General features: G+C 38.6%; 1 protein-coding gene across 1 annotated transcript in view; it reads left to right on the top strand.

Annotated features, from left to right (window-relative positions):
• The first annotated feature begins 2,119 nt into the window (after positions 1-2,119).
• Positions 2,120-11,928, top strand: part of TRIP4 (thyroid hormone receptor interactor 4) — a 67,746-nt gene continuing 57,937 nt past the window's right edge. The window contains exons 1-3 of the mRNA XM_012644830.1: positions 2,120-2,279; positions 6,551-6,720; positions 7,335-7,468. Coding sequence (XP_012500284.1) covers positions 2,179-2,279; positions 6,551-6,720; positions 7,335-7,468 — 405 coding nt within the window. The 5' untranslated portion in view covers positions 2,120-2,178. The remainder of the gene's footprint in view (positions 2,280-6,550; positions 6,721-7,334; positions 7,469-11,928) is intronic.

Raw genomic sequence — 11,928 nt, 5'->3', positions numbered from 1 at the left:
TCTGGCTTTTGCTCAGGCTGGTCTTGAACTCCTGACCTCAAGCAATCCCCCTGCCTCAGACTTCCCAAGTGCTAGGATTACAGGCATGAGCCACTGAGCCTGGCCTTAGAAATGTATTTTAATAAATGATAATGATTGTAAACGGCATTATATCATATACGTTACAAACTAAAGATTATAATAATTAACATATGCTGTATGAAAAAAGAACACCTATGTTATTCTTTTTTTTTTTTCCCCCAGAAACAGGGTCTTTCTCTGTAGCCCAGGATGGAGTGCAGTGGTGTGATCACAGCTCACTGTAACCTTGAAATCCTGGGCTCAAGAAATCCTCCCACCTCAAGCTCCCAAGTAGCTGAGACTATAGCCACATGCCACAAGGCCCAGCTAATTTTTAAGTTTTTTGTAGATATGAGGTCTTGAATGTTGTCCAGGTTGGTCTTGAACTCCTGGCCTTAAGTGAGCCTGTTGTCTTGGCCTCCCAAAGCACTGGGATTATAGGCATGAGCCACCATACCTGGCCTGCCTATGTTATTCTTGAGCATGTGCTTATTTCATCATAATTTGTTTGATGTACTAAGTTCTACTGTACAAAAAGACTTAAGCCATAGTCTGTGCTTCAAGAAGTTAATATTGGCTGGGCATGGTGGCTCACATCTGTAATCCTAGCACTCTGGGAGGCCGAGGCGGGAGGATCGCTCAAGGTCAGGAGTTCAAGACCAGCCTGAGCAAAAGGGAGACGCCCGTCTCACTAAAAATAGAAAGAAATTGGCTGGACAACTAAAAATATATATAAAAAAGAAAATTAGCAGGGTATGGTGGCACATGCCTGTAGTCCCAGCTACTCAGGAGGCTGAGGCAGTAGGATTGCCTGAGCCCAGGAGTTCGAGGTTGCTGTGAGCTAGGCTGACGCCACGGCATTCTAGCCCGGGCAACAGAGCAAGACTCTGTCTCAAAAAAAAAAGAAGTTAATATTTTAGTATGGGGACTCTTATGGTTAATGTTAGGTTAAGGAAGGGATTCTTTAGGTTAAGGGACTGTATTAAGGAATCCCTAGAGAACTGGTAAAGCATTACTTATGGGTGTGTCTGTGAAGGTGTGTCCAAAAGAGATTGGCATGTGAGTCAGTGGACTGAGTGGGGCAGACCCACTCTCAGTATAAGCAGAGCACTATCCAGTCAACTGGTGACCTGAAAAGACCAAAAAAGGAGAGAAAAAAAATTCCTCTCTCTCCTGAAGCTGGACACTTTCCTCCTCCAGCCCTTGGACATCAGAACTCCAGGCTTTAAGGCCTTGAGACGGATAATTACACCAATGGCTTCCCTGGTTCTGAAGCTTTCAGATTTGAACGGAGCATCCCAGCACTTTATTAAAGTCCCCCTTCCCCCCCCATGAGCTTGCTGAGTTTTCTTCGTTCCCCCAGAAAAGACCTGGTTCAAACAATAGAGGTTTTAGCAGTGTGAATCTAGTATTCAACTATGAGGGCTATAAGCACCACCACCACGAGCAAAAACGTTTAGTACTTACTATAGTTTACAAGTGCTGTTTTATTTTACATAAAACCACAATGATTTAAAAGATGGCCTCTTTTAAAAAACAACAACAACAACCCTTTTTTTTTTCTTGTCACAGCACTTTATTTATGTGAGACAGGTTCTCCCTCTGCTGCCCAGACTAGAGTGCAGTGGAGTGATCACAGCTCGCAGCAGCCTCCAACTCCCAGGCTCAAGTGATCCTCCTGCCTCACCCTCCGGAGTAGTTGGGATTATAGGCGAGAGCCAGCACGCCCAGCTGAAATTGGCATCGTGTTGGAACATGTTGAGAAAGGTGGGCAAAAAAAAAAAAAAGCTGACCCCTCATGTCTCAGGATATTGTTTTTTCTCCCCCAAACTGTAGTTTTTATTTGCAGCGTCTTCTCAGCAGAATTGCCAATGACCCTCCTTGCTTGATGTGGTGGACTCAGGACAGATGGCGCTCGGATACAAATGTAAACAGACAAGGAAGCGGGAAGAAGCAGGAGGCAGCACAGGTGGGCGGGATCTTCACTGGAGGCGGTGCGACCGCGCGGGGCGGTGCAGGCTGGCGGAACCCGCGTGAGCAAGGTCGGTGTTGCGAAGGGAACTAGTCCGGCGCAGGACGTGGGGGTTTTTATAGCCCAGCTGGTTCCGGCTAGGGAAGATGGCGGTGGCTGGGGCGGCGTCCGGGGAGCCGCTGGTGCGCTGGTGCACCCAGCAGTTGCGGAAAACTTTCAGTCTGGATGTCAGCGAGGAAATCATACAGTGAGACTGGCTGGGGTCCGGAGCGGGAAGGAGCTTGGGGATGTGCACTGGCTGAGCGAACGGGGAAGCGGCCAGTACTGAAAAGTTGAGAGAAGAAATGTGATAAAAGGGCTGCAGTCGATCTGTAGGCGCCGAATTTTCGCCTCCACCTTTATAATTTAGCTTCTGGAATAGGATGTCAGGCTCTACAACCTGCCCGTGGGGCCTTTTTTCCTACGAAAACGCCAAAACCGTATTAATTAAACCTGTAAAACTGTTCCGGGAGCCAGTTTCCTTATAGATTCTGGAGAAAAGGGGCAAGTCAAATTGTCTTTCTAGAAATTCTTACTCAGAACGTTTTAGTTGGCCCAGTCTGAGTTGTGTCAGACAGGACCTGAAATTTAAATGAGGACAGCGTGATACAGTGCAAATATTAAGAGCTGCTGACTCGGGAGTCGCAGGTTGTGTTTTCTATTACCATTTACCAATTTTGGAACCTTGGACAACTTAATTTTACTGTATATTGGTGTCTTCATCCATAAAGTGAATAATTAGCAGAGCTTATCATTAATGTTTTATGATTCTTATGAAATGAACATGATTTAATATCTGCTTTAAATTGATTAATGAACATTTGTTGCGCTACTACCACATGCCAGGTACTGGGGCAACAAAGACTATTTGAGTTGTGCTTCATTGATGAGTGCCGAGGTGGGGGAAATAGAGGAGATTGTGGTAGGGTGGAATAAAGGATCCTCATTAAGATTTGAGAAACTGGGACGGTCTACCGGAAGGGTTGACTTTCACCTGAGAACTAAAGGATAGACAGAAGTGTAAATGCACAGTCTTCAGGCAGAGGAGAAAGCTGCAAAAGTGGGACTTGATCAAGGAACCTTAATTTGATTCCTTGCTCACTGATACTGAAACCGAAATTGTGATTCTAGGACTTTTGTAGGAAGTAAGGTGAGTTTTTGAGTTTGGGGGAAGATAGACTTGTTGGCAAGGAGAGAGTTAAGACAGCTATTTTAAAGGATTTTTTTTTGAACATTTACTACATATATATACACATTCCCTTTATAGCAATTAAGGGGATAGCATCTGGAATAGACTACCAAAAAAAAACCAGCCAAATCATGTGGATTGGTTTTACCTTTCTTTGAGGGCAAAATCAAGCTAAGTAGTTTTCAAACATTTTATAAAGCAGTGGAATGCTAGCAAATGAAATAAGTAGACTTTGAAAATATATAAAACAGAAAAATGTGGGTTTTACTAACATAAATATAGCTTCAGATTTACCACGTATTCGTTATAAAGTCACTCAGTATAAAAAAATTGAGGCTATTTTTGATAAATCAACAACTTGAAATGGAGTAGGAATGACAGATGCAGTCTTTCTCAGAATCCAGTTGTATTTTGTTTGATTACACAGTATCAAGAAAATTCCGATTCCCATAGATAGTAGTTTAACAGGTCATTTTGCAGACTCAGGTTTTCCTCAGTTAAACTTACCAACTCGTGAAAGTGAAGCGATAAGAAATTTCTGTTTTAAAGTTGAAGCACTAAGTATGGCTAAATACTTGCTTGCATTTTTTATCATAAATATAAGTTAAATAAGAAGTGTTCAGTACTTTACGGAAGCTACCTCATATAATACTATTTGAACCACTTATTACGCATTCATACATTATTGCACAATAGGTTATTATGCTATGATGAAAGCATTTGCTGTGCCTTGCCTGACATTTCATTGAGAATTACCCAAGTGTACTACAATCGTGTACCAACTTGAACAATTTTATTAGTGGCCTGAATTTAAAAAATAGCACAGAGCTTTTAACTTTCTAATCAATGACACATTTATAAGACATGGAGATCTATACAGAGTTAGCAAAATTTTATTCCACAATCTTCATGTTCATGTTTTGGTTGACTCTGTTTTGATAAGATTTGTTATATATCACATTTGGATGAATGTTGTTTTTTATACTTTGTTAAATAGTTAAAATAACATTTATTTAAATAGTTTTAGAACTCTCTTTAATTCCCTGATGGTTTGAAAACTCCAGGGTTAAACAATGCCTCGAGATTCCTTACAGATCTATGAGTCTTTGATAGCAATTAATCTTTAGTGGGGGCTGGTAAGTTTGGGGATTAAAGTGATTAAAATGTATAAGTCCTGAAAAACCGTGTCTTCCCTCCCCCCGCCCCCGTCTGTGGTGATTAGAAGATGCTCTTAATAAGGCCCAAAGGCACAGGTTTGTTCACCTATAGATCATAACTCTGCAATTTCACCACTACACTAGGAAAAGAATCCAGTACATAGGCCACCAATCATATGGTAATTTCATGATTTTTTTAAATTTAAAGGATATGGCATGATTAAAATTTTTCTTGCATCCCATACTAGTGTGTCTGAATTATAATTCAGATCTTACAAAGCTTTGAGAGTCTTGTATCTTAATTTATAAGTAATCTTTTTCTTTTATGCTATGGCAATTGACATAAGTGATTTTGATCAGTTTCTTCTTGTGTAATGATAAGACATTCACTGTAGAAAACTACAGAACTCAGAAAATGACAGGCCAGGCGTAGTGGCTCACGCCCGTAGTCCTAGCACTCTGGGAGGCCAAGGCAGGAGGATTGCTTGAGCTCAGGAATCCGAGACCAGCCTGAGCAATACTGAGACCCTGTCTCTACTAAAAACAGAAAAAGTTAGCTGGGCGTAGTGGTGTGCGCCTGTCATCCCACCTACTGGAGAGGCTGAGGCAGGAGGATCACTTGAGCCCAGGAGTTTGAGGTTGCTGTGAACTGGGCTGACGCCATGGCACTCTAGCACAGGCAACAGAGCAAGGCTCTGTCTCAAAAAAAAAAAAAAAAAAGAAAAAGAAAATGATAAATGAGGAAACCAAAATTACCATACCACAAAACAGAAATAACCACTGTTTCTCTTAATGTTTTTTTCATATGCATATTTTAATGTAATAAATTTTCAAAACATATTCATTGCAGGGAAAAAAGAAAATGAAAACTGCCCTTAATCCTGCCAGTCAGTAGTAATCATTTTGGTGTATAACCTAGCCTTTTTTCTACATATACACATTCCCTTTATAGCAATTAGGATCATATATAGTTTATTCTACTATTTTCCTTACCATTTTATAATGGGAACATTTTCTCAGGTCAATGATAATTATTCAAAAATTTCAGTTTTAGTGGTGGCATTGTATTACAGTTTGTAAAACCCAAAAACTCCATTTACCCTTTCCCCTATATATGGATGTTTTAAATAATTTATAGTTTTTCACTAATTCAAATAATGATGAAGTTAACTTCTTTTGCATACATTTTTCTATGTCTCTTACTTCACAGAGTCCTATAAATAGAATTACTGAATCATTTTTAAAGGACTTGAAATGCATTGGCTTGGTTGATCTCTAGAAAAGTTGTACTAACTTACACTCCTACCCCATTTCATTTTAAGAAACACTTTAAAACATTTCCTTAACATAGATCTGCTTATTCTGATTTGATGCTAATCTCGATTTATAATTTTTTTTTTTTTTTCTGAGACAGGGTCTCACTTTGTTCCCTGAGCTAGAGTGCAGTGGTGTCATCATAGCTCACTGCAACCTCAAACTCCTGGGCTCAAGCCATCCTCCTGCCTCAGCCTTCCTAGTAGCTGGGACTACAGGTGTGCGCCACCACACCCAGCTAATTTTTCTATTTTTTTGTATAGATGGGCGTCTCACTGTGTTGCCCAGGCTAATCTAGAACTCCTGGCCTCAGGTAATCCTCCCACCTTGGCCACTCAAAGTGCTAGGATTTACAGACATGAGCCACTGTGCCCAGATTTTAAGGATGTTGACTCAGTAACTGGTTAGGTTGTAGTATATATTCATATCATTAGCAAAAGTAAGAAAAATTTTAGATTTTACAATATAAAGATTAAGTATTTGTATTGTTTCCAGGAAAACATGGTGACTATATAGTCATAGGAGATATTCCTTTGGTAAAGACAGCGCCATAACCTTTCACAACACTGATTTGATTCTAGAAATATGGAGAAATATTAATTACCAAATACATATGAAGGTTAGAGTATGAACTACTTGAGATCAAAGTCTTTGTCTTAAAATTATATTTCTAGCATCTAGCATAGTACTTGGCTCAAAGTAAACACTGATAAGGTTAATGAATGATTTTTTTTTTACTACCTTGATCTCTATTATGATTATTAAAACACATAGTGTATGCTAGCCTTGTTTCAACAACTTATATGTTTGCCTCCTGAGGTATGTTTTGTCAATTGAGAGTGCTGAAGAGATACGAGAGTATGTTACTGATCTCCTTCAGGGAAATGAAGGCAAAAAAGGTCAATTCATAGAAGAGCTTATAACCAAATGGCAAAAGAATGATCAAGAGTTGATTTCTGATCCTTTGCAACAGTGCTCAAAAAAAGATGGTAAGTTAATGTAATTAACTAAAGGCTGAAATTCTGGTAAATGGGCAGGTTTAAAGGACTTGGTGTTTTTTTCACCAGCTTTTATTTCTTCATAGCAAACTTAAGCAGAATCATATATATACATATTTTTAGTCCTAGTCAATCTGTAATGAATATTGTTCTAGTTCAGACTTTTTCAGTTTAGAAAATATCACAAAAATACCTGTGTATAGATATAAATGTGGCTTCAGAATAATTTCAAAAAATTTAAACATGGATTAAAGAAACATTTTTCAGTTATGTGCACACCTGGATGAAAGTAAAATGTTGACTGACTATAGTATGAATAGCATTTTAAGTAACTAAACAGTATAAAAGATGAACACCAAATTAAATAATCTAAGTCATTATTATTATACAGTCTAAAATATCCCAGCTAGTTGTTTTGAGTTCTTTATCATTGACTATAATCTTGAAAATGATGGTTTAAATTTAATTCTGATTTGAGAGAAAGCAATAATTAAAAATCTGCCTGACTTGTTATTTTGACTCTAAATATTAAGCATCACCTTCCATTTATCAGCTATAGAAGTTCACTCTCCTGCTATTATCTGTGAATTTCTTTTTCTTTAAAGAAATTTTAGATGGACAGAGATCAGGAGACCAGCTAAAGCGTGGTAGGCGGAAAGGGAGAAACAGACAGGAAGTTTCTGCATTTGCTGAACCTGACACAACTGCAGAGGTCAAAACACCTTTTGATTTGGCCAAGGTGAGTGCTTATAGAATGAAGTTTTTTCTGACTATACAGAGAAGAAGAGGTGACTAATACATTTCAGGGAACAAAGTGTATAAAGTGGCCTCAAATGACAATTTTTCAACAAATGCACGAATTTTAGGGAGAGAAAGAGATAATGATGACAAATTCCTTCCTTTGAGGGCAGCCTGATTAAATATTATCAGGACATCTTTACTTAGAGATGAGATTACAACAGATAATTATAAGTTGAAAAATATTTAATGAAGTGCCCCAGGCTTCAGCATTTTTTGTGGGTTTATACTAAAGGAATGCACAACTCTAGCTGTTATTAAGGTTGTTCCTATTTTTAACCAGCTGCCTTTACCATCACCACCATTATCACCATCATTCAAGTTTTAGAGATACTTCATATTCTCTCTTTTGGCTCTTACAATAGCCCTTTGGGGTAAACAGAATGTTTATAATTAGGACAATTTGATGACCTAAATTTCTCAAAAGAAGGAAATAGTTAATTAAGCTAAGATGAAAGAGTAGTGCCTAAAAAATTTTTAGTGTGATCACTATGCAAAAAACAGAGGAAAGCGTTTACGAAATAACGTTAAGTTAAAGAAAAATATAAGGGAATTAAGCTTTTTATCAATAGGACTAAAATGAGCAAAGACTATCACAAGCAAAAGAAAAAACAAGCAATAAACGTAAAAAGATGTTTAGTCAGGCACCGTGGTGTGCACCCGTGTCTTTGCTATGTTGCCCAGGCTAGACTTGAACTCTTGGGCTAAAATGATCCTCCTGCCTCAGCCTCCCAACCTGGGAGTAGTCCCACACCTGAGACTACTACAGGTGTGCACCACCACACCTGACTAATTTTTTTTATTTTTAGTTGCCTGGCTAATGTTTTCTATTTTTTTTTTTTTTTTTTTTTTTTGAGACAGAGTCTTACTGTGTTGCCCGGGCTAGAGTGCCGTGGCGTCAGCCTAGCTCACAGCAACCTCAAACTCCTGGGCTCACGCGATCCTCCTGCCTCAGCCTCCCAAGTAGCTGGGACTACAGGCATGCGCCACCATGCCTGGCTAATTTTTTCTATATATTTTTAGTTGTCCAATTAATTTCTTTCTAATTTTAGTAGAGACGGGGTCTCACTCTTGCTCAGGCTGGTTTCGAACTCCTGAGCTCAAACAATCCGCCCGCCTCGGCCTCCCAGAGAGCTAGGATTACAGGCGTGAGCCACCACGCCCGGCCTAATGTTTTCTATTTTTAGTAAGGACAGGGTCTCGCTCTTGCTTGGGCTGGTGCCTGGGACATTTCCAATTTTAGCACTGAAAGTTCCTCATTCTGGGATCCCTTCCTAAGTCACAGGCAAACAGGATAGTCGATTACTAGTAATCAAATAAATATGCATTAAATCACCGAGATATTATCTATCAAATTGTCAAAGATTTTAAAAATAAAATACTCAGTGATGATGAAGTTATGTTAAAACAGGAACATCCTGAACACTACTGGTGGCCATGTAAATTGGTTTAAGCCTTCTGGGGGGCAAGTTTGGCAGCATGCATCAAGAACTGTGGAAATGTTCATATACTTTTAATATGACCTAAAAATCTAACTTAAGAAAGTAATCAGAGACACACAAAAAAATTATGTTCTGTACAATGTTATTTATAATATTGAAAATTTGAACTGACCTAATTGTTCAGCAATAAGAGAAAGATTAAGTTGATTATGGTTCCCTCATTTGATAGAATGCCCTGCAGCTAGTAGAATAGTTCTACAAAGTAATTTGGGGAAATGTTCGTGACAGAATATTGAGTAAAGAAAGTGTCAAAGATGCGTATGTCTGATCTTGTATGTTAGGCCAGGCATGCTGGCTCACGCCTGTAATCCTAGCACTCTGAGAGGCCGAGGTGGGAGGATAGCTTGAGCTCAGGAGTTCGAGACCAGCCCGAACAAGAGTGAGACCCCCATTTCTACTAAAAGTAGAAAATATTAGCTGGGTGTGGTGGTACATGCCTGTAGTCCCACCTACTCGGGAGGCTGAGGCAAGAGGATTTCTTGAGCCCAAGAATCTGAGGTTGTAGTAAGCTATGATGACGCCACTGCACTCTAACCTGGGGGAAAAGAGTGAGACCCTGTCTCAAAAAAAAAAAAAAAAGGCAATTTAATAGTTTTTTTTGAACCTTTGTAACCACTTCTAAGTTCAGTAAGTGTTAAGTTTATTTGCATTGTTATGCAACATATCTCCAGAAATTTTTCATCTTGCAAAACTGAAATTCTTTACCTATTAACAACTACCCATTTTTCCCTTCTCCCAACTCCTGGTAACTACCATTTTACTTTCTGTTTTTATGAATTTGCCTGCTTTAGATACTCTTGTGAGTGGAATCATACGCTATTTGTCTTTTTGTGACTGTCTCATTTCCCTTAGCATAGTATTTTTAAGGATCATTCATACTGTAGCATATGACACAATTTTGTCTCTTTTAAGGCTGTATAATATTCATTGTATGGATATACCACATTTTGTTTATCCATTTGTCCCTAGGTGGACATTCGGGTTGCTTCCCCCTCTTAGCTATAGTGAATAATGATGCTGTAAACATAGGTGTGCATATATCTCTTTGAGATCCTACTTTCAGTTCTTTTAGATATATACCCAGCAGTGGGATTATTGGGCCATATGGTAATTCATGAATAGCTGTATTAGGTGGAAAAAAACAGAAAAGAGTAATGAATAATATAACAAGCACTTAGGTGCTTACCACCCAGGACTAACAATTGACAATTTTTTTTTTATATTTGCTTCTGGTCTTTTTATTTTGAAACAAATAAATAAAACTTTTCAGATAAAGTAAAAATCCTCTGTGTTCCCTATAACTAGGGAACCAATTTTTCCCCTCAGGAGTTATGTGTAGAGACATTTTGGCTGTCACAACATTGGGGGGAAAGGGTGCTACTGCTATCTAGTGGGTAGAGGCCAGTGATATTGCTAAACATCCTACTATGTACAGGACAGCCTCCATAACAATAGTGTCAGTAGCACCAGGGTTGAGAAACTGCAGTACATAATCCCATTTTCCCCCATCTTACAGATGGCTATTATCGTGAATTTGGTATGAATCTAAATAGTCCATTTTTATATGTAGATATATAGGGGTCTATTAATATATAGTATAGTGTTTGGTTTTTTAAAAAATGTACATAAATGATATACTGTATTTTACAAAGCGCCCCCTTTTTTTTTGGAGTCAGGGTCTCACCCTGTTCCCCTGTCTAGTGTGCAGTGGTGTCGTCATAGCTCACTGCAGTCTCAAACTCCTAGACTCAAGCGATCCTCCTGCCTCAGCCTCCTGAGTAGCTGGGACTACAGGAGCACACCACCAGGCCTGGCTAATTTTTCTAATTTTTATGGAGATGGGGGTCTTGCTTTTGCTCAGGCTGGTCTTGAACTCCTGGCCTCAAGTAATTCTCCTGCCTCAGCCTCTGAAAGTACTAGAATTACAGGTGTAAGCCACCATGCCTCGCCTTTTACAAACCTTTTGAGAGCTGTCAGAGCTAGTAGATGTGGTTTGGTTTTCTTAACTCCTCTATAATATCCTGTTGATTTACTTTCTCCATTAATCCATAAGAACACATTTATGTTTGTAATATTTTGCTTTTGTGAATAGTATTGCAGTGAATATTCTTATACATATTCCCTTTGTGTACATTTGAGAGTTTCTCTAGAGTATATTTCTTTGTTACTAAAATTGCTGGCTTATACACTTTGTTAATTTTTCCTTTATTGAAACTACCAAATTAGTCTGTATAGTGGTTCTACTAGTTTTCCTATCATCAAGGTAAGAGATTTCTCTTTTCTCCTTCTTTTCCAATACATAGTATTGTCAAGGTTTTAAAGTTTTGCCCATTTTAAGGATGAGAAATGGTATCTCATTTAACATTGCATACCCAGGAATTCTAAAGAGAGGCTGAGTGTCATTTTGGAGGGTTTTATTGTTTTTGTTTTGGCCTGCTGGGTTTACTCTTTTGTGAACCCATATCCCGTGAACTTCATGTCTTTGGTCTGTTTTCTACTGAGTTGATGGTCTTTTTCAAATTGATTTATAGTAGTTCTTTATGTATTACTTCTTTGTTGCAGATATCTATTAGTCTGTGGTGTGTCCCTTGTTTTTGATATCTTTTGAGGACAGGAATTTTAGATTCTGATGTGATCAAATACACTGATTTTTTTCCCTTATGTTTTATTCTTTTTATGGCTTATTTAAGCCTTAAGACATTTTTTGAGCCTTAAAGTAAAAAAGATATTCCCCTAAATTTTCTTTTAATAGTTTAACAGTTAGGATTTTCACACTTAAGTTTATATTCCATTTAAAAATTATTTTGAAGGCCTGGCGCGGTGGCTCACGCCTGTAATCCTAGCTCTCTGGGAGGCCGAGGCGGGCGGATTGTTTGAGCTCAGGAGTTCGAAACCAGCC

The sequence above is a fragment of the Propithecus coquereli genome, unplaced genomic scaffold, assembly GCF_000956105.1.
Source record: "Propithecus coquereli isolate 6110/MARCELLA unplaced genomic scaffold, Pcoq_1.0 Scaffold221, whole genome shotgun sequence".
Lineage (NCBI taxonomy): Eukaryota > Metazoa > Chordata > Mammalia > Primates > Indriidae > Propithecus > Propithecus coquereli.
Note: the sequence above shows the minus strand (reverse complement) of the source record. Positions and strands in the feature narration are given on the sequence as shown.